This window comes from Rousettus aegyptiacus, unplaced genomic scaffold (assembly GCF_014176215.1).
Source record: "Rousettus aegyptiacus isolate mRouAeg1 unplaced genomic scaffold, mRouAeg1.p scaffold_m13_p_2, whole genome shotgun sequence".
In the NCBI taxonomy this organism is placed as follows: domain Eukaryota; kingdom Metazoa; phylum Chordata; class Mammalia; order Chiroptera; family Pteropodidae; genus Rousettus; species Rousettus aegyptiacus.
In genome coordinates this window covers 57199893-57227491 of record NW_023416295.1, presented here as the reverse complement: position 1 = coordinate 57227491, position 27599 = coordinate 57199893, and the positions used below count along the sequence as shown (strand labels likewise).

The following is a 27599-nucleotide window of genomic DNA, read 5'->3' as shown; positions in this document are numbered from 1 at the left end:
ATGGACTTTCAGAAATGTCTTCAAGGTCTCTTCTCCGTTCAGACTGAAGGCCTGTCACCCATAACGTAGACCCCTCCAAAGGGCATTTTTTCCAACTGTAGTGGTTTGTCTGCTATTGTGAGTAGTTGTCTTATGGGGGAGGGGGGGGGAGTTTCCTCAAAATTATAACACCTACAGGGATAAAAGACCTAAATTTTTTTTTAGTCTAGCAGAAAAAGGAGCAGTATTCCTATTAGAGGAGTCACGAAAGGCAAAATCACTTGCCCAAAGTCATTTTGTCTTACATCATGCCTCCTCCCGTTATTAAGGGAGTTCTGATTATTACATGTCAAGAAGGTGGTCAGTGTACGTTGGAGGTCTTAGCTCTATTGTATGGTCCAAGTGGAAAACCTAACAGGAAGGAGAAGGGAAAGAGAATATAATCAGAGTGCAGTTATTGATTGATATCCCAAATCCTGCTTCCTGTAGAAGCATCCGAATGACTCTTACCCAACCAAGAATCAGGTTCCTTGACTTCTTGCTTCCCATAATGCTCACTTGAGGACGTTCTACTTTACCAAACCATGCTTAGTCATTGTGTGGGTTTTATCATTGGTAGTATTTCATATTCAAAACTTCAAAGTTCATTTAAAAGGACCAGACTCATTTTCAACTTTTTCATTCACTTAGTCTGACTGTTTGCTCTTTAATCTCTTTGAGATACTATTCCTGTTCTCTCTGGCTATCATACCTCTAAAGGCCTCACCCTTTTTCCTGTCTTGCCTTGATTCTATGTGCTGTACATCGTGTAAAAGCCACAATTTTGAGCATAAACTTGGAAATCAGTACATGGTACCAGAAGAATTCTTAAGTTACTAGTCCAAACCATTGTAGGAGAGAATTGCCATTGATTGGTTTCCCTTCCGTAACAACCCTACTACTGATTCATTTAAGGCGATTTCTTTAATGTTTGTTATACTTTATAAGGTACGTTGCTAAATGTTTTGGGGAATTGTAGAGTTCAACATTTTTCGCTGTAATTTTGATTGGTAACCATATATCAGTACAAAGTGGGATGTGGAGTTAAAGAAACCTTTTGATTACCATTGGTTGGGAAGGCTTTATGGAGAGGGTTGTGTTAAAATTTGTACTGACAGATCCCTTCACAATACACAAAAAATGGCTCTTGTAGCCAGAAGGAAGTGGCTTCTTTGTATTTTCCTCCAAAAGTGGAATGTCCTTTTAGCCAAGTAGTTATCAAAATGAGAACTTCTGTAAACAAACTTGGGTATAGTTATTTTCTAGCAACTTGAAATACCAGCTTCATGAGAGTCAGATTTTTTTAAAGACACTTTACCTGAAACAATTTGTAAATCTTAGTACAGAATATTTTAAAAATACATTGCAATGGTTTTAATCTAACAGGAAGTTTCCATTTAATTTTGTACATCAGAACTTAAACATTTGAATTCAGACTTTATGCCCAGATGATATTAAATTTGCATTACTTGTGACTAAATTTACTATGCTTTTAATAACTCAAATCTGAAGTCTTTTTGTCTTAGACAAATTTAACTGTAAAGAACAGTGGACTTAGAAGTATAATTTGTAGATGTGTTTGAGTCAAGAAGACAAAAGAGTTGGGCCTATGTATCTTAGGGCAGGGGGTCCCTAACATCCCCCACCCCAGCTACAGACTGGTATCTGTCTGTGGCCTGTTAGGAACCAGGCTGAACAGCAGGAGGTGAGCGGCCGGTAAGTGAAACTTCATCTGTATTTGCAGGTGCTCCACAGCACTAGCACCACAACCTCCGCTCTCCATAGGAATACTGGTTTCTGGTGCTAAAAAGGTTGGGGACTGCCGTCTTAGGGAATAAATTATAGGCTAATGATGCCATATTCCCTCAGCTATGCAGGTTAAGGAAAACCAAAGGCTGAGTCTTTTTGTTATTATTGCTTTCTGGTTGCTTGATCGGTAGTTCACTCTCCTCTCCCCCAGGTTTCTGAACAAAGCATCTAAATCCCAGGAAAGTTTAGTGACTGGTTCCAAGTCATAATTCTAGGATCAGGGCTATAAAACAAGGTCTCTTGATTCCTAGGCTTTTCTACTACAGAGGGGGAAAAAATGTGAGAGTACCCTCCTGGAATTTCAAGTATTCATCAAAGGTTAGTTTTCCCTATCCTCACGGGATCTTTAAAAGAATGTTGCGCTATAGCTCTTGCTTTCGGGAAGCTTCTATAATGCAGTTTCCCGTGAATTTCCAGGCAACAGCCTCGCCTCCTCTCCAGATCTCTTTGTTTCCTTATGAGGTTTTTGTTTAGCTTTTTTTTCTCTTATTTGCTCTGTTCTTTATTATTTATCTTGTAGACCACGTCAAAACCCCCACTGCCACCACACATTTCCTTTCTTTTGATACACTAAAAGTTGCTAATGCAAAGAAAAGTTTAAATGTAGTCCTACAGAAGACAAGGCAATTATTTAATGTGTTATACCTTACAAGGTTGAGAAAAAAATTTTCAGCCCCTAAAATTGAGGATGTTTTTGATGTCTCTCAAAAAATATATATTTCTTAAAAATGACATCCACCTTAATTTCCAGTGTTTTCACTTCTAAATATTGCTACTCTGTATATTTATTTTGAGAAAAGAGGCCCCTTCAGAAACAGTTTTGGTTTGAGGTCTGATTGATGGTTCGATGGGAGAAGTTCCTTCAAATGAAGTGTGTACAAAGCATGTGTTTGGTTTATCGGGATAACGGGATAATAAGATTTTTTATTATCTTAAGATGTTAAGGTTAACTCAGGTGTGGACATGAAGGGATGTTATGAAATGCAGCATTTTCCTCTGGTGGTTCATTGCCTGATGACACATGGTTTTAACTGAGTTTTCTTGCATTCCTTGTGAATAAGTATGGGAATGTTCTTTGTAACTTATAAAGTTTGGCTCACTTCTGTGGCAGGAGAGTATTTACCCTTTTCAGGGGAAAAATGACAGTAGTTGAAGTTGCTGTGGGAAGGGATGTGTGTGTGATTTTGCAGGTGTCATTCAGACAGCCTGCTGGCTGCCCTCACAAGACAGCTTCATGGTGGCATTTTTTACATTCAAGAGGTTACCACTATCTTCCTTTTGGTACTGAAATTGGGCTCAAACTCGCTATTCTCCGTCTCTTAAACGGATGGTACGTGGCCAAGTGACTCCCTTTATCAAAGCTCATGAGAACTTTTATTTAAAGCCAGAACATCCGTTTATTTATTCTCAGAATCATATCCGTCAACAAGCCAGACTTGCATTGAGTTGAGACTAACACGCACTCTCCCCACTGTTGTTAGGCAAAGGAAGGAGACAAATTATAAGGTGCTTCTCAGTGGAAACAGAATCAGAACAAGGGAAAGTAGTTCTCTGATGCCAATTATATACATACAACACTGGGCTCCAAAAGCCCGATGGGTCCATTTCCAGAATTGGATGTGGTATGTGTGTTTATAAGTACATACTGTCAGGCGTGCCTTATAATTCTTTTTGGACTATACTGTCAATGTTGGTCCCTCGTTAATATTTAATAATATAGTTGCACTTTCTGACAACCCTACCTTCCTTCAGATGGGCATAGTCTTGAGGACTATTCGTGAAAATCAAGTTCCAGTTACATCTGTGGGTCATGGATAATTGAGACTCCTGGTGACTTTGCACATCTCCAGTCTGATCAGAATTTTAACTTGTGTGTGTTTGGGGCAGGGAGAAAGGGAGGAAAGAAGGATGGAGGGGAAAGGAGAGTGGGGAAGGTAGAAGAGGGAGGGAGAAGGAGATTCCTTACTTTTGCATCCAGGTACAATCAGTTTTCCAGGACACAGTTTGAATAGCTTTATAGAATATAAATTTAAGCTCTTTGCCTTGACTCACTATTGATAGAGGAAAGCAGCAACTGAAAAAATTACAGCAGAAATCTGATAGCCTCTTTCACTTTTCTTGAGACCACTGATGTGGAAGATGTGATTATCCTGAAAACAGCTGAGCTCCTCCGAATAGGCATCCGAGTTGCCTGGGATGAGATAGCCAAGTTAGTGGTTCCTTAGTCCTTGTCCTGTGGGACGGATATTTCATGTGGCACAGTAGATGGGCTGTGGATTGTGCTGACTAGGGCGATTAATCAGGATTCATTCGAAGAGTTCAAAAGGGACCTTGGACGTGCTCTGTTGGCATGGCTCTGTTAATGTTTTTGTTTTATTTTAAAGTGTGTAGTCTTTACTAAATGAAGGTAGATTGATTATTTGGAGAATAAAGAAAATGTGCTTACTAGGCATCTGTTTATTTATTTACTTTGCCTACCATTCTTTACAACACGACATTTTGCATTTTTTCTTTAAGTATGACTGTCAGGAGAAATTTGTGTTTCCACAGTTCCCTTATGGAAGCTCATTGTGGCCCGCTTCCAGATTCAGGGTTTGCCTTGTAGGTGAAACCTAAGTCTTTTCACCAGGGTTCATTCAAGTAGCTTTTTGTTAAAAGCATCAGACTCTAAAGCCATGCCCCTTTTGTGTGTAAAGACTTGTTGGTAAGATAATTTAACCCTCATGAGCATCACTATAGTTTTCTCTAAATTCTGCTTAAGATGCTATCCTCCTGGTATTTCTCAGGTTTGTTTGTTGAATTTTTTTCTTTGATGGCTGTTGCCCAAAGCTTTCATTGCTCTGAGAAGAGGGACGGGCCAGGAAGGAGGAGGGCCCTCTCTGGGAGTCTGCAGATTTGGATTCTGGCCCTGCTTTAATTAGCTGCATGACCCCTGAGTAAGTCAGCCTCCCAGGATCTCTGTTTCTTCATCAAGAAAACAAAGAGCTTGGAAAAATAAATACAGGCCCGGACCCAATGATAAGAAAGGTTACCCTGTGTGCTTACATTGTGGGATTCTGAATGGCAGCTTGTTGGGAATCTTCTTCCTCTCAGTTGCCCCCACAAAACCTGTGCTTTGGGGTTGAGAAGTTGGTGGAATGTGGCGGGGAGGCAGTTTTCAGCATGAGAAAATTAGGCAGGTTTGGGAGCCCTGCTCTATGTAGGAGTTTCTTCCTCCCTTCCCCTCCCTCTTGTCTCTCTTCCTTCGTTCATTTCAGAAGCAACCTGCTTGCTTTCTGCCTTCCCCTCCTTAGTGCATTAGAGACATTGAGATGGGTAACACAACCCACTTGGATATTTTACTGCTTGGAGTTGTCCAGCCATCTCATCTCAGTTAGTGGAGGGAAAAGAGAGCTAAAGAAGACTGCTGGGATGATGAAATAATGGTCCTTTTGTCTGTCACTTGCTGTGGGGATGGTTTCATGTTTCATCTTAGGCCTGGGCCATTGTGTTGTTTTTACATGCTCAGTACAACCCCACTTAAAAATACAGCTCGTTTATTGCAAGGACTCAGCTGTAATGCCGCAGGCCTGTTCTTCTTTCCTCCCCACCGCTCAAGAGTCATAACTAAACGTAAAAACCCATTGTAGTGTGTGCTGTTTGATCAGATCCCTTGACATCAGGGCTCAAATGTGTTCCCAACTGTATTTATTTTGCAAATGCTTATGCTATGTTTTATTGTGATAACCTTCCAAAATGTTTTCCTTGTGGTTATATAATCAGTAGCACCTGTAAAACAAGTCTTTAAAACTATGTAGTTTCCTTCTTAACCATTATATTTTTGATTGTTTTAATGTTGTCTTTTGACAAACTGGGCTGGGAAGACACACATTTCTATGCTAGACACCTTACAATAATGTGCCCAGATTTACCCTCCTAACCTTAATTAGATGTGGAATGCTGAGAATTCACTGTTGCGGATTTTTTTTTTTTTTAAATTATAGCAAGACAATGCGGTTCTGATCACTTCATTAAAAGTTATGAACCACTCCTTGTGTCTTTAGCATTTGGTTTCCCATCTTTATTCATAGAAAATTAATGTAAAACTGAAGGCACCTTTCCATTATCCTCAGCAATCTATTTGTTTAAATGTAAGTTACTGCTGTCGTCAATAAGCCGGTTATAGTCTAATTTACAGCCATTAATTTCTCTTCCCTCCCCTCCTTCTCTCCTTAGAAGCAAAGGAGCGTTGAAAATGTTAAAGGCCGTGCTGAAGAAGAGCCGGGAGGGAGGAAAGGGAAGCAAGAAGGAAACAGGTATGTGTGTGAGAACGGGCTGAGCGAGCATGGGGGGTGGGGGCAGCAGGACCCCGTTCGGGGTCTCGGGAGCCAGTCAGAGGAGTGATGTGGGTTAGAACGAACAGCACATACTGGAACCAAACATATTTCTGAACTTTCTTCTGAAAAGTGCAAGTTGAATGTGGGCTCTGAACCGAATCCTTCCCTAGACGACGTGGAAGGTTCGTAATTTTAACAGGTCATTCGAATTGAGAGTTCAATTTAGAGACTTGGAGGGATAGCAGGTGTGTCCAGAATTTGGTTTCTAGGAAGCCCTTTCCCTTTTCCCACATGCAGTTACGTTTTATATGCTTGACCAACTGCTGGCTGACTGGTTCTCATCTTCTGAGTATCAAATTTTCCCCCTAACAGGTGTAGCCCCACTCAGTGCCAGACTGCTTAGTTTTCGTTATTATGAGAACTACTTAATTTGGCTTGGATTTCATTTCTGTTTGCACCTTTTTTCTCTTTCTAGTAAAAACTACATATTGTCTACCTGGATTGCGCAATAAAATTTTGTTAGCATGGATTAATTTCTCTGAAATGTGCCATTTCACTTTGTAAACTCATGTTAATCCAGGGTTGGGGGATGGCTGGTTTTCTAAGTTATCGTATACTAAATAACATTTCAGTTTCAATTTCTATTAAAATATAAGTATGCTTATTTTATTACCAATATATCACTGAATTATAGTTAACTCTTTAATTCAAAAGCTCTTATAATACCCTGTGATGATATTGTCAACATCTCTAATTTCTGTGCTTATATATAAAATGGACTGAAAAACTTGTATATGGAACCTAAACAAATTTTCTCTTTAAACCAAGTCTGCAAAAAGTAGAGTCTTTGTTGTAAAGTTGCTCTTACAGTTCATTAGAAGCTTCTCATTAATGCCTGAGAAAATGGATACAAAGAAAAGAAAACAGTTTTTAATGATAGAAACAGGAAACCATACTTAGCTCTTAACCTTAGAAAATCAACCCCTAGCTTTGAATATTTAATTAGAATTATTACTATGGAGAATTTTCAGTTCACATAATTTCTGTCCAGGTGGACATTCACCCTCTGTTGGGTCATGGCAAAAATATCCCTCTCATTTCTCTGAAAGTAGTTAAAAAATTTTTTTTTCTTTGCAGTTTTGGCTCATCTAATACTAATCTCAGGAACTTTGTTTGCTTCTTTAGAGGCCTTTGTAATTTACAGCATAATGTTAGATCCTATAGCATCTGGCGAAGCTGCCAGCCAGTGGGCAGCATCTCCAAGCCAAAACTCTCCACTTTGAGTGTTTCACAACAGACCTACCATCCTTTTTGACCAGTCCAGACTCATGTGAAATAACAGTGTATGGAGATTTTCGGTGTCCTGCCTTTCAGATGGGCCAGACCATGAACATATCTTGCATTTGAAATGTTCTCAGTTGTAGAGCATGTGATTTTGGGTTTAATCCCTCTTTTGGTTTTTAAGAGCAACTATTGTTATTTTCTGAATCATTTCTTCATAATAATTCCCATTCTATGGCTTTTTACTAATGCGAAACAACTTGAAAAAGCAGTGGGAACATTTCTCATAAAACATCTGTGTGGTATGTGCCTTTTTCCTCTTAACTAGAACCTAGTTGTATTAGTTGGGGAACAAAGCAGATGGAATTTTAAATCTTGAAGTTATGTCACAAGATGATTGGGAAAAATACTTGGAATTTGACCATTCATATGCCGAGCTCTGTGCCAACTCTCATTATATAAGTAAATCATAGCTAAGTTCCTCTGTAAATTGAAGCTGGCTAATCTACTGAGACTGCTCTGAAACTTGGGTAATAACATCTCCTGCAATATGGAAAAACTTTGCCCTACTGTTTCCAATTAAAACCAACCTTTGTTGCAAACACAAAGGAAAATTCATTTTTATGTACTTGAACTCACAATCATAGAAATTTAGGAAATATTTTTCTAAAATACTGAATTCAGCTTTTCCTATCCTTTGTAGATTGTTTTTATAGAAAATCTTGAACTACACTTTTACGTTGAACCTCTTTGAGAATTTGAATAATATAATCACTGAGTTAAATTTAGTATTCTTCAAATGAAAACTATTTTTCAGAAGTATTGACAAGTTATTTTCTCAGCTCCTACCTCTAAAAGATAGTACATGTATCTACTTTAAACTACAGGTAAACTTTTAACAGGTATTGAAATTCAAGTTATATGTAAGGATATAATTTAAAATGTTATGTACAGTGAGATGTTAAACTCATGAAAGCCATTAAATGTCCTCTAAAATAGCCAAACTCTTATGATTGTACTTTTATTTTATTTTATTTTATTTTTTACCTAGGAGGTGCTTATAGCTGAGCAAAAAAATGTTTTGTAGTGGTTTTAGAATCATATCGGCAAATGCAGTATTAAAAATTTTAAGATGTGTTTTGAGAAAGTAAATTTACTTTGTCCCTGCCATTCCATCAGTACTAATGAGCACTGTCTTTCTCTTGCCCTTGAGTTAGACCTAAGGGAGCAAAAATCAATGTTAAACCATAATGTGGGGAGTGCCAGACGAGGGAATCTATTTTTTCTCTCCCTGTTCTTATGTTAGGGCCTTAATCTAAAACAAGCAGATGAGGTGTTATCTTTATTTTGAAGCTCTCCAGAAAGGTCTCCAACCTTCTACCACACGTTTCTTTAAGTGACCTTTATTATTAGAAAACTTTGTTATTATTATTAAACTTAATTTGAAAATAAAACAGTTATTGCACTCTAAGATTGAGAGTATTCTGATATCAAATCTGGACCTAATAAGAATTTAGCGGGAATATAAGAGCAACATAGGAAATTAATCCGTTCTCTACATTCAGCACTGTTTAGAAAATGAATAGGAAAAAAGGTCCCATTTTATAATAAATGCTTTATTAGAGCAGAATTGAAAGGAAGGTAGAGATATTTTTGTATGCTCCCTGCCTCCGCACGTACATAGCCTCCTCCATTACCACCATCCCCAACCAAAGGGTATGTTTGTTACAACTGATGAACCTGTACTGACACATCATAATCACCCAAAGTCCATAGTTTACAATTAGGCTCACTCTTGGTGGTGTACAATCTGTGGTTTTGGACAAATGTATAACATATAACATTATTATAGCGTCATATAGGGTATTTTCACTGCCCAAAGAAGCCTGTTATTTTTCTTAATACAATGTAACTAGTTAATTTAAAAATTCATCTTGAAGGGAAATGCTTAAGAATAGCTAAGGAAAAATTGAACGTGTGGGTCAAGTACATTTAAAATGGCTAACGCCTGGGTTCTAACAGTAAGAGAGGCTAGACAAGTGTATATTTTGTACTTCTTAGCTTCTGTAGGGCAAGGTAGACTTTACTTTTTACCAAGACACACATTGCAGGGGATTCTTCAGAATAGATATAGGGCACGTCTTCTCTATTTCAAAACTGAACCAAGCACAGAGATCTAGTACAGCTCATTATAATAGCTACTGCTTCCATTTAGCAAGTAAATGGCTTGGCTAGCATTTTGGACTTTTTTCTCCTGATCTCCAAGAAATGAAACATAATTTTATCTTACATCTATGATATAGTTTAAGCTCACAGCTGATAGTGTTTTTTTTCTTTTAACCCTGGAGATATTGGAGTCATTCTGGAAGCAATGGATAGGCAAGGCCTCATGCCCGCCTAAGAGAAGGTTGCAATCCTACTGCGAACTGCCAGGCTTGAATCCATAGTCCTTTACCCTATCCAACTCTCCTAGTTACTCTATTGGTGTGGTAGTAGCTTCAAGTTGAGGCAGAAGAGCAAACTTCAGTGAACTTGTAATTGTGGTACTGCCTCAATTAAAATATAGACTGATTAAGGAAAAGTTGTTTAATATGCTAAAATAATTGTTTATTAGTCTTTTCCTTTCAAATTAATTACCTGTGTTCTTTTTCCAGTAGGAGGGCTTAATTTGAAACAATTTATTTTTTAAAAAATTTGACCTTCACCTTTCATCGTTAAAACCCAGCTGGTTGCATACATACTCTTGTAATGGTGTTAATTAAGGTATCGGATAGTCTCTAAGCTTGAGTGTACTGAATTAATCTGTTAGCTTTGCATCTAATCCTTTACTTTGAATTTTGTAGTGGAAGGAAGCTGTTTGCCTCTAAAGTTTAAAAGCCATTGATGTGATTGTTAAATGTGGTATTTTAAGCCGTTCCAGTCTGCAATCTGGTTTTCAGTGGTACCTCCTAAAAATGCCACAATACAAATGATGCTTTGTTTTATCTGGAAAATATGAAGCTGCTTTTGATTATTCGGTGCTGTGTTGCCCACTTTCTATGGTTGTGGACTATTTAGGAATTTAGTACAGCGACTGTCTTGCAGAGCTCTAGATATTTGGCATCTTGTTAACTGATCCCAAAAATGTTTCCCAAGCAACAGAACAAGCAGAAGTAATTCAGACTAAAGGTATTGTGTTTCTCTTTACCAGGACATTTAAACAAATTCTGTAAAATATTAGAACATGATTTAAACATAGAATGAAACCAGGCTGGGGTTTAGTAGGAGCAGTGATGTTGTTCTTTCTAGTTTGATTGGTCCCTTCATCAGTTTTTCTCTTTGTGGTCCCTTGTACGTGTCACAAAATATGTAAAAAGCACAGCTTTTAGAATTACAAGATTTGGATTCAAATTCCGGATTGATCACCTCCCAATTTATTGGAACTTCGACAAATTTCTTAATGTAGCTAAACTACCTTACAGGATGTTGAGTTCAGAGAACCTCTGCAAAATTGTCTCGCTTGACATCTGGCTTTTGCTAGATATTCAGGACAGCTTTGCTTTCTTGAGAAAACTATTTGGTACCTTAAATAACAAACAAAACCCTTCTAAAACTTCTCATTCTTTTCTGTTGAAGAGAATGCAGGATTTTTCTCAGGCTGAAGATTGATGTTTTAGAAGTTTCTTTCCATAACTTGCCATCAACTTTAGATACTAAAGACTCTTTTGCTATCTTTACCCTTTCCCTTATAACAAAAGTAGGAAAGCTCTGAATTTTTTGTCTATTGTATAGTGGTTAATACTTTTAAAATCATTTATTTTACCTTTTAGCTTATATCAAGTACTTGCAGTTTTTTCCTCTTCTTTTGTGAAGTTAAACTGAAAGTCTTTTTCCCTTCCAGGAGTCAGCAAGCAGCTTTAAGAATGGATTCCTAACTATAGTTTATAAAGTTTCTGAGATGTTTCATCACAACACATTTTAATTAACGAAGGTTTTTATATGTGTAAGCCCTTGTCCCCCATCTTCTCTGTAGCTTTCTCACAGGTTTTAGGAAAATTTGAAGGATGAAAGAGTTAGAGAAGAGAACAAATACTGAGCATTTATCATGTGTTAGACACCTACACATAATGGACCAACCTGGTCTGTCCGGAATTGCTCGTTTCCTGTGAGGGGCATAATTAGAGAAAGCTCTGGACTGAGAAGGTGAAATCAAAGCTCATCTTGGGTCTTCCACTTTTTATGGCCAATAAGACCTTCAGCAAGTCACAGCCTATCTGAGACATCATTAAGGGTGTGGCAAAATTCTCAAACAACTTATTTGACTTACAGGACTTATTGGCTTGGATCCCTTTTTGTATGCATATGTGTAAATGGATTAGGAAACTTAATAGGGAAATATAAATTGACAAGTCGGAGTCCATTTTTTGGTGAAATCTAGTTTCATGTCACAAATAATATTTTTCTTTAATTAAAGCTGTTTTCCTTTAACAAAAAACAATGATCCTCTTTTGCATAGACCCAGTTTTCTAAAAAAAAAAAAAAAAAAGCTTTGCCATGTCTAGCTTCTTAATCCTCATAAAAAAATTCCATTGAATTTTTATGTGACCCATTTACATTTCCTAGAAGAATTCCAAGGTTTATTTCTCTTCTACAGAAATATAAAGAACTTGATATAGAATCTATTGGCAAATATAGTTACTGAGAGGAGAAGTGATCCGCAAAGATTTTTAATTTTTACCTGGATTAACTTCTTTCTTCTGTGGAGAATAATCTAAATTTATTCTTCTAAAAGGGTTGAGGACTTTGTACAGTTGTCCTATAGGATGGCCATCAGGATTAACAGTTGGGGAGCCCTAGTCCTGGTGTACAGAAATTCTTCATATCCAAAGTCATGGAGTTAGAAAGTAGGGTCTATATCTCTTGACTTTATCCATTCTCCCTTTGGTGGCAGGCTAGTATAACACATCAGCCATCAAAGGTACCAATGTGGACTCAGATTTTTGCCTTATGTTCTGAGGACTGCAGCACTATCTTAGAGGTAAAAATAAAACAGAACCTGAATAGCTGTTTTTTAATATTTAATTCAAGTTATTTTGTGTCATAGAGCTGCCCATTTTTTAAGGGAGTTTGAGGACATCGAACTGCTAGATTTGGTACATGATTCTTTGTGCCCTGAGACTGTCCCAGAGCACAGATTACTGAGGAATGATGATGTCTCTGAAATGGGACATGCACATAGGTGGCTGTAATGGTTTGGGCACTTGTCCAGAGATTTTATAGTTGATGGAACCGACTGGTAGCAGAGGCTGAGAGCTGGATGCAAACTCCATGTTAAGAATGGAAGAAAGCCACCTGCATGCTGCTGGCGTGCTGATTATACCTTTATTCCAGCTCTCAAAATTGAAAAGTTCATATGTTAATGCCTTATATTTTTTGTAAGGGTTTGTTCCCATTCCATCCCTGAGCAGATTTTCAAGAGAACTTTAGAGTTATGTAGAAAATTATTTTCAAGTACCAGATATTAAAAATATTTTGATTTTTTGATGGTACATTTTGTCTTAGTTCATGCTGCCGTAACAAAATACCATAGACTAAGTGGCTTAAACAACAAATTTATTTTCTCACAGTTCTGTTCTGGAGGCTGGAAGTTTGATATCAGAGCGTCATCATGGTCAGGTTCTTCCTGGCCTGCAGACAGCTTCCTTCTCCCTGTGTACTCAAATGACAGGAGAGACAGACAGCATGCTCTTGGTGTTTTTTATAAGGACACTAATCCCATTGTGAGGGGCCCCACCATCACATTGAGGGTTAGGGCTCCAACACAGGAATTTTGAGAGGATGCATTTCAGCCCATAGCACTTGTCTTTATTGTTCTGTTTATAAATGTGATACCTTATTTCATTGATAATTAAACGTACCATTTTATGTACTACTAAGGAAGAAAGAACTGCTGTCAATTAAACTGACATAATACTTTATTAAAGTTTGTTATGCTTACTATTTTCCTTTTTTTAGTTATTTTTATGTATCTTTTTCATAAATAGAAGGGTAACATAAGTTTGTTGATATTTCAGATTTATATTCACTTCAGAGCCGCATTCTTCTAAATCATTTTTTATTATCTAGTTGTCAATATATGTTCCCCCCACCCCACATCATCTTCTCTGCCATTACTAGCACTGATGCTGCAGCAGTTTTTGAATCCTTCTGTTTTCTCGAAGACTTTCTTCTAAGCTGCAGACATATATCCTGCAAGTTTGATGACATCCTTTCATGATCTCAAAAGGAGGTTTTAATGGAAGGCAGTGATGGAGGATAAAATCCACGGTTCTTATTCTTTCCACAATAGACCTTAAGTGGTTTGTTGACTGAAACCTATAAGGGGTTACAATTGTCTAGTCACTCCACTCGATGTAATAACCCAGGTTTGCACGGTCACGGCCTTATTGCAGCTGCTGCCTGGGTGGTAGCGATTTTAAGATGCCATCCACTATTATGTACAACTGGGCTTCGGAAAAGTTAAAGTGAGAATAAATGTCTTTGAATCAATGTCTAATATAGTAGTATGTGCTCATTGTAGAAAATTTGGAAAATACTGTTAGGAAAAAAAAAAAAAAAACCCTGGGTGGAAGGGGGGAAGGAAGAAAACCCATGATATTTTTTATCTTTCGATTCATCTTTTTTAATGGTGCTATTCTTTGAAAAATGCCTGATACTTCATTGTACCAATATACAGTTTCGTTTGGGTGCATTATAATTGTTTCCATGTTTTTCTCATTTTTTTAAAGCCTGGAAAATACATACCTTTTTACAATAGAATGTTTCTAGGCAAGGAATTAATGGTGAAAGGAAATGAACTTTTCAGTAACTCATGATCCTCTTGCCAAATCGTTTTCCAGAAGGATCGTGTTGGTCACCACCTGTGTAAGCAGCATGTGAGCGTGCCTGCTTGCATGACTCTTGCTAGTATTGGGTATTTTTGGATTACAATAATCTTTGCCAGTTTTATAGGTTAAAACATGTATTTTTAATTGGCACTTCTTTGAGATTGATAAGCCTCTTTAAATATTTAGTGCTCATTTATATTTTCTCTTCAACGATTATCTTTTTATGTCCTTGTACATTTTTTTCCTGCTGGAAATGTTTGAGTCTCTTCAGTCTGATTCTTCCATTTTCCTAGTGTACCCCTGGTGTGGAGCGGGATTTCCTTATAAAGTCACTCAAAGGGGGATTTTCATTGACGTTGCTAATAGTGAAACTGCTTGTGTTCCATGGGTCGAATGAAGTGTGTCCTGCAGTGTTAAAATTTCATGTTTGTGCTGAGGTTAGAGATCTGCTAGTCTGCTTGGCTTATATTTAAGAAGCTTATTTATAGAGAAACCAAGTAAAAGCATAAAACCAACTTGAATGAGTCATCTGGTTTTCCACAGTACTTGATAGCATCCTGTCTCTATGCACAGTCAAAAAGTCTAAGTGCTTTCTGTTACCTGGATATGCCAGAAGCTTGACTCCTGGTGAGTTCCTCCTAACAGCAGGCAGCGATAGTTCCAGATAAATAAGCATCTCCTTAATTACTGTGTTTTTAAGTGCAAAAAAAATTTTTTTTTCTCCATGGCTCATATTCTTAGATTATTATGCAGAGGGATTCTTTTTCAAACTAAGTTAAATCGATAAAACAAAAGGCTTTAGATCTAGGAGGATCTTAGAAACTGAGTTCAGTGTCATCATTTTTGAGGAATAGTTGGAAAAGAAGCATTGAACAACCGCCTAAGGTCATGTAGCTAAAGTAATGATGAGATCAAAGTGCAGTTTTTGATTCCAGACTAGGTCAGTTTCTACCATGTCTCTGCTCACTCCCTTATTTTTTTATCTCTAGCAATGAGTAAATATAAAGGAAAACATCCCTGAAGTAGACAGTAGATTTCCTTTATGTATATAATGTGTCTCTCCAGGGATACTTATTTTGATTTATTTTTTCTCTAGCAATATTTTCTTTTTTCTTCACTACGATTGTTTCTGAAATTCTTATGAGGTCTTATTCTAGACTGTCATTGTAATCTCTTTTTCTGTATCTTAAAGCCTGTTTCTGTTTTGTGTCCTTGAGACTATTATAAATCCATCCCGTTTTCTTTTCTTTGTAAAGCCACTCGAACGCAATAAATGTAATAGTTGATATAACATACAGTTATTAAAAAGAGCTATATAATGATATTAAAAGTAAAGATACCCTCCCCACTTCTTCTCTGCTTCCCTTTCACTCCCCAGGGCAATTAACGTTAACGGTTTCTTATTTGATCTTTCTATATATGTTCTATTCATATGTGTGTGCATGCACACACATATATTCATGTGTATATCCTTAAGACCCACATGGTTTTTACAATGTGCTTTATTTTATATTACTGTGTTGAATGAATACATTTTTAGACATTTTCTCATGTTAGTACATACTAATATGTAGGTTTTTAAAAAGCTTCTCAGTGTTACAGTGGACAAATATCCTATAATTTATTTCATCTTTGTCATCATTACAGTTAATACTAGAGTGAATCTCCTTGTGCATACCTGCCGGTGCTTTCATAAGAATAGTCGTAAGAAAAACTTTTGGTTAACAAGTTTGTTCATTTACATAACATTCCTAGATTATATCAAATTGCCCTTCAAAAAGGTGGCATTAAATGGATAAGTTCACCTTCAGTATGTGAGGATGCTTGCTTGTTCACATTCTTACCAACACAGGTTATAATCAAACTAGTTCATCTTTGCCAGGCTGATAGAGAAAAATTGTATCTCATTGTTGTAATTATGCAATTTTTTTTTAGAATGAATTAAAACACATTTTTATGTTTATTGGCCATTTGAAACCATACTGCCTGGATTTGTACCCTAGCGCCACAGTTTACCAGCTCTGTCAACTTGAGCAAATCACTTGACCTTTCTGTGCCTCGTAGGTCACTCATGAGGATCAAATGGGTTAATATTTATAAAGAGTTTAAACCCATGTTTGGCAACTAGTGTATGTTTTTTAAGTTTTTGTCAAAAGTAAAGATTTAAATTTTTCTCTGTTCTGCCTGTTCATTTTAACTATTATTCTGTTGGGTTCCATAGCCATTTTAGTTATTTTCGAAAGGTTAACCACTGATCGTTGACTAGCTAGAATTCTAATCAAATCAAGGATGTCATGTTTAACTTTGAATTATGAAACCTGAAAAGATTCACCTAAGTCATCCTTCATTTCTGATAGGATTAAGCGAAGGGTTTTGTTTTAATTCTTTAAGTTTCATGTTGAAAACTGCCTGAGAGGTTACAGATCATTATTTCAGGGAGGTCAGCATTTCCCCCCTGCTTTGTGTGAGAGTTTTGATGCTGCTAATCTGATTAAACGTCTTGGAGCTATGTCCTTAGCTCTAAAATGCCGAAGATTAGAGATTCTGGAGTTTTCCCCTCTCTATCCATTAAATTGTTACCAAGATTATTGGACTTGCCAAAAAGTACTTCAAATCCCTTCTGATTTATGGAAGCAGCATTTAAAGATGAAGAAGCATTCTGTTGGTTCGGCTTCAGAAAACTTAGAGTTCCAGTTTGAACATACCTACTTGGTCTCTTTGAACAAGTTGTTTCATTTTTCTGAACCTCAGTTTTCTTGCCTATAAAATAAAGGTAATAATCTCTTATTTGCATCATATAGTAATCATAGCGGGTCAAATAGGATTTTTTTTTGCCTTTTTTTTTTTAACTTTCGGCATGATAATGTTGACAATGGGAAATTTGTTTTTACCCCATGGTATCCTTGGTTTTGGTAAATGCCCATTAAGCAAGGAAATAAAATATACAGATATTTACATTTCTATCAGGAGTTTTTGATACTCAGATGTTGTGAGGGAGGGATGAGATACTTCTTTTTCTTCCTCGAGCTAGTAAAGAAATTAGAATGTGAAACCACTGTTTGCCAGGAAGTGAATCCATGAGAGAAGATATGGCATTACTAGTAAAAGTTGCCTTTTGAATGTTTATTGTGCATCAGATAGTGTGTTAAATGCTTATAAACAGTTATAACCTCACACAATCAATAGCTTATTAGTGTAGGTTAAGAACTAGCTTAAGACTACACAGGTACTAAGTGGCAGAACTAGGATTCGAATCCAGTTTGTGTCTCTATTTCCAAAGCCTATGTTCAGGGCAGTATAGCCACCAGGTGGCTCAGGTTTAATTCCCAGGTTAAGTTGCTTAACCTCACTGTTTCTATTTTGCATCTATAAAATGGGGATGCTAACAATATCTGCCTTCTAAGATTATTGGTTGTCCTGAAGATGCATTGACTTAAAGTGCTTAGAAGAGTGCTTGGACTATATATAGTAAAAATTTTGTAAATGTTTGCTCTTATAATTTGTGGTAATTTCTATACCCTTCTGCCTTCTTTGCTTTTCCACCCCATGACCCTCTTCTTCAAGCTTTAGTAAATAGTAGTGTCTTGGACATTTTTGTTTTGTTCATCCCCTGGTCCATGCGGCAGACATGACCCTGGCCATTCCATCCGGAGCAGGTGGAGGAGAGAGCTGTGGTGGTAAGCCTGGCTTTAGTGGAGTGCTGTGGGTCAGTTGCTGTAAATAGAATGGGAGGGCACGTGTTCACTAGAAAAATGGAGGGGAAGGAGAGGGAGAGACAACACTGAGCAGTGTGAGGCCTTAATGCAAGGATCCCATACCAGAATTCTGCGTAGAGATGTGTGTGCACTCAAACGTGTCGTGGCTATGTGATTTGGTGTTCACCGGGGCTTTACAAGAACCAGCTCTAGTTGTCTGGTGCAGTGATTCCTAGATCTGGCTGGATCACCAGAGCCACCTTGTGACTCTAGTTCCCATCAGACCTACTGCGTCACTCACTGGCAGTGGGGCCCAAGATTGTGTATATTTTTAAAATGATTTTTGAATGGGTAACCAGGTTTGAGAGCCTCTGGTGTTCTGTTCGTTCATGTGTTTATGCAGGGCCAGCCTCAACAAGACATGGCAGAAGCCTGTGTATATGACTTTGAAAACTCTTAAGAGAAAGAGCTCCCCACTACCTAGTAAACCCTGTTCTTAGCAGCCCTATAAAGATGAATTTGAAATATATATGTACAAGCAGATGAGTTCGAAAGGATTTCATTACAGAAATAATAAGGGACAGGATTTGATTGAAGTAATTTGTCAGTATATCTTATTTGGTTCTTGTATTTATGCTGATTCCTCATCAACATTTGCTTGTGTTCACGCTTGCAAGTTAAATACACAAAAACTAAAAGCTAGCGAATATAATTTTGATGTTTAATTTACATGCAACTATATAGAAATTGTTAGAGGGCTGTTTTGCCAGCCATACTCAGAATGAATGAAGTGAGTAACTCGCATTCCATTTTATATTTGAGAAATAATGATTAGTGCGGAATGTTAATATGGTTAGCTGTAGTGAGACAATATTGACATTGTTGCTAAGATATTTTACCAGACATGTCATTGAGGCTGCTGTGTCGAAAACTGAGCTGTGATTTCTTTTTGTGGCGATGATGACAGGGGAATATAGCAAATAAAATGGCAAAGGCAGAAAATGTAAAGTCATCTCATTCTGTCCCACTCCCTGTCCTCCCCCCTAATCAGGCCTGAAAAGGATCTTGTTGAATAGCCACATGTACACAATTGATTTCATCTGCTTCTTTCTAGAATGTGCATTGAATTGGTTGTGTTGCATTTTTAAAGTGTTTTTTTGTGGAGAAGAAACTTTAAATACTGCCTAGAAACTTTGAGGCATGTTTCCCTGAATGTTTATATATCCCATTTTCCTTGTAAGGAGTTGAAATAAGATAAATGGTAGCAGCTCCCTTTTATTCTCCTCTTGTAACGAGGCCTGTTGGCAGGCAGCTTTGCTGATGGGACTGCCAGAGTTTGGATTTGAGTAGTTAGTGAGGGGGTGGTGTACTGGTTATGGTATTGTTCTAAAGCCTTTTCCCTCTTATTTTTCCACCCCCAAAATGTCAGCATGTCCAACGTGACAGAATGTTCCTGATGATTATCATTCAGAGCAACATGACTTGCTAAATTATCTGTGGGTGATAGTCAGAATTTCTCAAGCACCGAATAGTATTCCATGCTCAGCATACACCTTGGTTAGTGGATCCGCGTGGTGTGGGAAGGCAGGCCAGTGTGATGCCATGGTTAAAAATTTTGGCTGTGGGCTCAGACTGCCTGGGTTAAAATCGGGATTTGCCATTTTATAGGCTGGGACTCCAGACAGCTTACTTAGCCTCTCAAAGCCATAGTTTCCTCATCTGTAACAAGGGGACAATGACAGCATCTACTTTAAATGGAATAGGTGGTATAAATAAGCTAATGAATATAAAGTGCTTATATTGTTGTACACAAAGTAAGGTTTTAACTGCCAGCATAATCACCTTCATTATTAGGGCAAATATACTCGATGAGCCTACATATACACTTAGAGAACTCAATATGAATCCCGATGTGCTACGTGAGTACTGAGTGCGAAGCCTGGGGTAAGTGAGCTCTAGCAGTTATGGTGGGGCTGAGTACGTGATTGCAATGGAGAAGGCTTTAGGAGTTGGGTGTCCAGGGTGTAGGTGCGGTCCCCAGGGCTGCCCTATTGCAGAGTTGAGTTCCCAGGCATTGTTCTCACAGATGTAAGATGTGCGGCATGATCATCCTACCCTCATCATTCCCCACGTCACCACTCCCCCCCTCCACCACCACCCTCAAAGTTCTTTGGAACAAATGGAGTTCTCTGTGTTGTTATAAATTCAAAGGGTATATGGAGGAGGTGGTTTTGGAGGGACTTTAATGTTAAGAGAAAGATTAATTGGTTGGAGGTTGTAAGTTAAAAGCAGAAAAATCAGTGAAGACAAAGCCAGGGCAGCGAGGTTCCTTTTAATTACTTCGGAGTATGTATGGTACCTTGGACCACAAGGTGATTATAGGAGGGAGCCAGTCTAGAACTTCAACAAGGAGGACTGTGCAATGTCAGAAAGACCTGGGGGAAAGATGACTATGGACAGTTTGAGCTGGATGGACGAGGCAAGGTGGATTGAGTAAAACCAGTAGGCATAATTAGAGGTACCTGGATATGGAAGAGTGAGTCCTTCTTCCTGGAGAAAGGGACCCGTAGGTACCCATGGGAGATGGGGATGTGGGGGCTTGCTGGGAAACCTGGAATTAAAAGAAGATAGACACAAATTTGTTTCAAATAAATGTTTAATAGACATTAAAGTGTTTTATAAAACATTCTTGTAAAAACGTTACAACATACATCCACCTTAAAATGTAAAGGAAAAATCCGTCGATACTTCCACCCTCTTGGAATAACCACCCAGTGACATTTTATTGACCTTCCTTCTAGCTTTTGGTGGCACATGGTATATTCCCATCATCATGTGGCATGTATAAATTTGACTATACTGGCTTAAAGGTTTATTCCACGTTTTAAAAAACTTTGACCATATGGTAATCTCATTTTTTTTTTTTTTGTAATTTCAGTTCCTTGGGAATGGAAGTGGTCATTGTAATAGTCTCTGTTACTCTGTTTGCTCAGAGTGGAGAGGGGTGGAGAGAGCTTTCTCTGGCCAGTGTCACAATCATGTAAAAAATATTAGCCATTGTTAGCAGGTTCTGGCACAGGGTGCTATCGTTTTAAGAGGTCACCAGATAGAGATGCTTCCTGCACTACGTGGTGAAAGATATGGTCCAGAAAACATTTCCAGGACAGTAGTGGAAGTAGAAGAGGATCATTTGAGTGAAGCATTCGAAGGCTGGGCTTGGGCGATAGCTTATATTGCCTTTTTTTTTTTTCTTTTTAATCATAATGTCCCCACAGTTGAGTAATTAAATTTGATTAAGTAGCTTTTTTCTCAAGGATAAATGGGCTGTGCATTCTGAGTCTTCTTTGAGTTTCTGAGAATGTTTTTTAGTTAATATTGCATTTAATGAAAATGTGGTTTGGTTTTATAAGACTCCATCCTGCTACCTGCTGCTTCAGGTGCTGTAGGGGTTGATTTTTGACTTCTGGCAGTAAGAAATGTTATGGATGGAACTGTGTCTTCTAAAAAGATGCCATTGGAGTCCTAACCCTCAGTACCTGTGAGAGTCACTGTATTTGGAAGTAGGGTTCTTGTAGAGATAATCAAGGTAGAATGAGGTCGTATTTGATTAGGGTGGGCCCTACTCCTTTGTGACTGGTGTACTTAGAAGAGACATGTACACAGGAAATAATGCCCTATCATTACGGAAGCAGAGATTGGGGTGATGTGTCTAGAAGTCCAGAATCACCAGAAACTGAGAGAAAGCCATGGGCCAGATTGTCCCCTAGAGCTTTCAGAGAGAGCATGGACCCTGTCCAATAACTTGATTTTGGACTTACAGTCTCCAGAAATGTGAGGATACATTTCTGTTGTTTAAGCCATGCAGTTTGTGGTGCTTTGTTACAGCAGCCCTAGATACTAATACAAGAAGTCTGAGAGCAGTTGGGCTCTAAGTGCTGGTTCCTTTGAAAGTCTCTTTGGTTGATAGCCCATTAATTGTTATAACTATATATTTACCTGAATGCTTGGTAGGATTTTTTCTTAAACTGTCAATTTAGTTTTAGCAGGATGTGGGGGTCTCCCTTCAGGGGAACAGTACCGAACATAGTGGGTCCTTTTTAATCTGCAAAACTCAATTCAAAAATGATTGTGTTTGAGTTTTTAAAATTAATATCATGTCCTTATTTCTTCTCAGGAATACATTTTGTTTTCCATACCTATAATCATTTTCTTATATCATGAAACTGTTTGCCCCTTTCCTCAGCATCCTGGGGACACTGCCTCAGGCTTATTCTTCATCACTGAGTGAACTTTCTGTAGTGTTAATTCTAGTCTTTATGCCTGAAATGTGGATCGTAATTTGGCTTTTGCTTTTTCTTTCTCTTTAATCTTAGTCCAACCTATAGATAAAGTAATTAAAACAAAAACACCATATGAAAGGTAAAGAAGCCATGTTATCCCGCGTTCTATTGAGGGTGCCAAACAGTTTACTGAATTTTTTTTTTTTCTCAGTCTTTTTTCTTTGAGTCTTCAAGAAGATATTCCCTTCCCTTTCAGGAATAAGTGGTGTTTTCTCAGTCTCCCACCATTTATTATTTTGGGGGTGCTTAGGGGGCTGGATTTTCATTCTATATTTAATAGGAAAGCCCAGTTTACTTGCATGAATCTCTTGGTTCCTGCTGGTAGGCTGGGGTGGATAGCAGAACAGACATCAGGGTGTAAGGGACGGGGTGTCTTCCCCACCTGGTGGGCTCATGTGTGGAAGAAAACAGATGCTCCATTTCCATCCTTAAAATTACTGAGAATTCTTTTCATTTCTGGCACTCGCTTTTGGTATATAGTTTTTGAACTTGTGAGTTTTTATCTTTTACTTTGTAGTTACAGGTATTTTATGAGATTCTTAGGAGTTTTGTGAGGACTGTTAGCCAGAGGCAGTTTTCAACCGAAACAGGAATTCACATCCTACCTCTACCTTACCCCCCTACAATAGTAGTTATTTCCCCTCTTTTTTTTTTTTTTTTTAACCTCTGTCTTCCTTGCTCCTGTCCTGCCTCAGTCCTTCTCTTTCCCTCTTTCTGCCTTCTCCCTGGCAGACCTGATGTTTCCCCACGGCTCCGTATTACCCTGTCTGAGCTGCATCCACAAGTGCTCCCACATTCCACCCCAGCAGCAGACATGACCAGGACTTGGGAGAGAGCCAGGGTGAAGAGTGGGCAGAGAAGAAGCATATGCCTGCACAGGGCCCATTGATGATGAGATCAAGTGCACTCAGTGCTGCCGGGAATCAGAGTAGGGCACTGGTGCCCTTCTTACTCTTCTATCCTGTGTCCACCTCAGCCAATTGGAAACAAGATCACCTCTGAGCAGTCAGCACCACACATTGTCACTTTAAACGGTGTTCGTGTAGTGGAACTTCCTTTCATTCACTTGGCAAGTTAGGCCATTGCAGGTGGCTCATTTAGACTTAAGATCTTCACCTCTATACATGGTTCAATCCTAGGGAATGTAAATTTCAAATATTTATAGGAAACGTACGCACATGGAAAACAATATAAACCATATAAAAGCATATACCTCCATCCACGCTCCCAGTTGGTCAGTTTCTGTTCCCAGAGGCAGCCACTGCTCTTGGTTCCTGTGTGTCCTTCTAGAAACCCTCCATGAACGTGCAAGTGTGTATGTTTACATATATTGATGTATAAACACACGATGTATCTGCACGTGTGTATACACAGATACTTAAGGAGTACACAATTTGAATAATGGAAACTTAATCATCTGATGATTGAGTATGAAGTTTCTTTTCTTTTTCACCTCTCTCATCTCTGTCTTGTAATAGGAACACAGTTGTTTCAGATCTGTTTAACCACCTTCTTTTTACCGTGGTTCTCAGTCTGGTGAGCTTTAACAGCCAGTGCCTGCGCTGGACACCAGACGATTTAGACAGTCTCCCTGGGATGCACATGCTCAGCCAGCCTTCTGTGCAGGGATAGGAACTAATCATGGGCAGTAGTGGCCGGCGTGGCCTATCTCAGATTCTGAGTGTGGTGTGTCTGACAGTTCTTGGGTCTGGAGTATGCCTGACAAGAAAATGTAGAGTAATGAATTCCATTATTTCATGAGCCCCGCCGGGTTGCTTTTTCCCGTAGCTGCTTCACTACTTCATTCACCTGGGCCAGGCAGAGTGGCGGGATTCTTCGTTCTATGTGGCAGCAGAGATGGCAGGCCCAAAGGCTGCAGGAGTTAACGAATTTACAGTGCCAAGAAACATGAGAAGAAACTATTTAGGGTGCTTGATGACTTAACATCTATCTCAGATGAACTTCACTTGTACGGTGACAGCATAAGGTGTGACTGAAAGAAAAGTAATGATCCCCGGGCCCGAGTGCCTCCCAGATGGAGTGTTCCAGGAGCGCTGGGGAGCTAATTAACCAGCACGAAAAGTGAAAATAGATGACGGGACAGGTTTCTTCTCACAGTGGCCCAGTGCTGCGCGTAGACCTAGATATGTTTTTTGGTTTTCCTATTGAATATACAAAACGACGTAATGTTGAAAGGCCCGTGTTGGTCGCCTTTTCTCAGGGGAGTGGTGGCGAGAGAATGAACTCCGGTTGGGACTGCCTGGCCTGGGTTCAAGTTCGACTCTGTTATTTGCCAGTTTCCTGTGGCAAGATACTTGATGCTTTCTGTGCCTCAGTTTCCTTATTGAAGGAGAGTCATGCTATTAGCACCTACTTTATAGAGCGGTTATAAAGATATGAGTTTATAGATAGGAAGCACCTGAAACGCTCTCCTAACACATAGTGAGTCTAAATAAAACTTTTTTTTATTGGAAAGTGCACCACCCTAGGGCTTCGGAGTGGGAGTTTTTCTGAGGTTATGTAGTCTTTAAGCTCAGAAACTTGCATGATGACATGCCTTAGAGGGAAAACTGACAATTAGAGAGGAAATGCCAGTCTGTTTACTCATTATCTGTTTCAGGGTAAAGTACATTTGGTTCTATAATCGTTGAGTATTAAGAATAAAACCGTCTAGATACTATTTACTGATTTCTGTTTAGAACCTGCTTGGGAGAATTTTGAAGACAGGGTAAACTTAATCCTATTGACCAGGTTTTTCTGTGTTCTGGAGGTTAGCTGCTTTGTTTTCTCTTAGAGGGATTGTTTGGCAATTAGTCACAACTGTGTGAATAATGTTTTAGAAAATTTCTTTCTTGGATATATTAATCTTTCTTTTTTAAAATGCATATTAACAATCAGTCTGGATACTTGGGGAGATCTTATGAGATGTAAAATGGTTTAAAGTGCTTTCAGTTACAGAGACAGCCTTCCGAAGTTTCCAAAAATGATACCAAATCTTGTGGGAGGAAGTCTTTTTCAATTTTCTAGGTTTCTGTAAATATAAATGAGTTATATGGTTATAAAACCTTATGTTGGAAATATGCTTAAGAAACATTAGTGCCCTCTCAGGCAGGGACCACACCAAAGATACTTAACACATTTAATGCCCTAGTTAAGTGTATTGCACAACTCCCGTTTTCTGGAACTGGATAAACAGAACATCTTTCCACTTTCTATTCTGAGCTTCCATTTCCCCCCCTCCTCCACCTAACGACACAATAAATGGAAATCTTATTTCCTGCATCTGCAGACCTATTTACCTGAATGTCTGAGCTCACCCTTGCTTTTCTCAGGTCTACTTTTTTTCAAATATGCTTTTACTTTCATCTCCCGGGCTTCGTTGCCCTCATTTTTTAAGCCCTTTCTAATCCTACACTCCATGTACTTGAATCTGTGGTGGACATCGCCATTCTGCCTAGCTGCCTTTAAACATGCATTATCTCCCGGGTTTGCGTTTTCTGCCAGTATGCATTTAAATCCCTTTTCAGTCTGTGAAAAACTTTGTGATAGTGGAAAACTTTAAAATGAAGAGCTGTAATCAAAAGTCATTTCTGCCAATTTAAAATGCCTTATTGAATGGCTTTATCCCCTTTGATAATTCCAGTTATCTTCGCAAACTATGACTTGGATTTACAGCTCTCTCGTGTGTATGTATGTGTGTATGTATTTACTTGCATTTATTACAAACAGGAGCCTTATGCCACCATGCTCGTTATAGTCTTTTATTTTTGAAACTCTGAATTGGTGATTTTAAAATAAAAAAAGATGTATGTGCTCATATGAATGACAGGCCATAGGCAAAAGCTAAGCTATTATAGCAAAAACATGCTGACCTTTTATAGATTTAACTTATTTAATAACTTGTCTGTTTGGGGGACCTTCATTCCCCACCCCCAAAGTAAAGTTCTTAATTGCTGGCTAGTTGGGGGGAGGCTCTAACTTCCTCATGGGTAATGCCCATGCCCCAGCTTCCAGTCTGTGATACAGTGTGACTGGACTAGATGCTGTCTGAGAATGAAAGCATGTTGGGCTGGATGTGAGTGTCTATGGCATGAAAATGTTCCATGGAAAACACCTGCTGGTGGAACAGGCGGAGGCCTGGTAAATCATTTGTGATTGATACGGTTTTCCGAACTTGAAGAGAATGCATCATCCTACCTGGCCTGGGCGTTTCTGCTGCAGCAACAGGAAGGGTGATTGAACTGTGTTTCCCATCACTTAGTTGAGGCTAAAAGCAATGCGCCAGCCACGGTGGTCATTGCAATGAAATGTTTTTCATTCCTCTTAAACCTCTTTAAGTATCTGCTGAGGCACGCTAATCAACCGGAGCATCTCTGGTGTTGTGTTGCCCACACCAACATCGCATAGTTCTCATGGACACTCCTGAGAGATTTTCGCTTTCTGCCACCGGCGTCATCTGAATCTTTGTGATACTCTTGGACTGATTTTGACTGGAATCCCTTTGCCACGCTCCACAGTGCTATCTTCAACTTCTAAACCACTGGATCACCACACTATTTGCTTTGTGCTGCCTCTTCATACACAGAACTTCTCTCCCTGCTGTGTGCCTTTCAAATAAAAGGAGGCTGGAAGTTTGGGATTTTTAACTGTGCTTGCAAAACAAACCAACAGAACAGCATGTTTGGGACTGATATTATAGTGAGATGTCAAAGTAAACTGGAAATAGAAACCGTTCCTCCCCAAACACCATCTCTAAGTCCTATTTTATTGCCGATCACATAAAATCAAAGTGCTGGACCACAGCTGCTCCAGGGCTGAAGGTCCTCATGGTTACGGCATGCTTCGGAAACTCACCCCCACCAGACTTGCAGTTAATGAAAATATTTGCTTTGCTTGCTATAAACAAAGTTTGTGGGCAGAATTTGTAAGTAAGAAGCTCTTTTTGTCTTTTACCCTTCCTTGAATCCCCAATTTTTCTTGTGTCACGTCGGAGGATACTAAGTATTTAAGAGAATAAACTCTTTCTCAGTAATGAGCTTTACTTTTTATTTCCGGTGTTGTCACAGTAGATGCATTTCTCTCTAATTTTGTATACTTATCCAAAGTAAGGGACTTGAAGTCTGGGTGGCTTTTTTTTTGGATAAGTCAGAAATACTGTGTGAGTAGGAAAGACAGTGCCTTGTCAGGCCATCCCACAGCCATTTGACTACCCAAGTCTGTTATTTAGGCAGCATAAGGGCAGCCACAGGGTAATGTGACTCTCTTTAAACCACA

The 27599-nt window shown here is 38.7% G+C and overlaps 1 protein-coding gene across 13 annotated transcripts in view; it reads left to right on the top strand.

The window, feature by feature from the left end:
* Positions 1–27599, top strand: part of TANC1 (tetratricopeptide repeat, ankyrin repeat and coiled-coil containing 1) — a 209703-nt gene that overhangs the window by 61282 nt on the left and 120822 nt on the right. For all 13 annotated transcript variants that reach the window (XM_036237305.1, XM_036237311.1, XM_036237310.1 and 10 more), the window contains one exon: positions 6043–6122. In XM_036237305.1, coding sequence (XP_036093198.1) covers positions 6062–6122 — 61 coding nt within the window. In that variant the 5' untranslated portion in view covers positions 6043–6061. The remainder of the gene's footprint in view (positions 1–6042; positions 6123–27599) is intronic.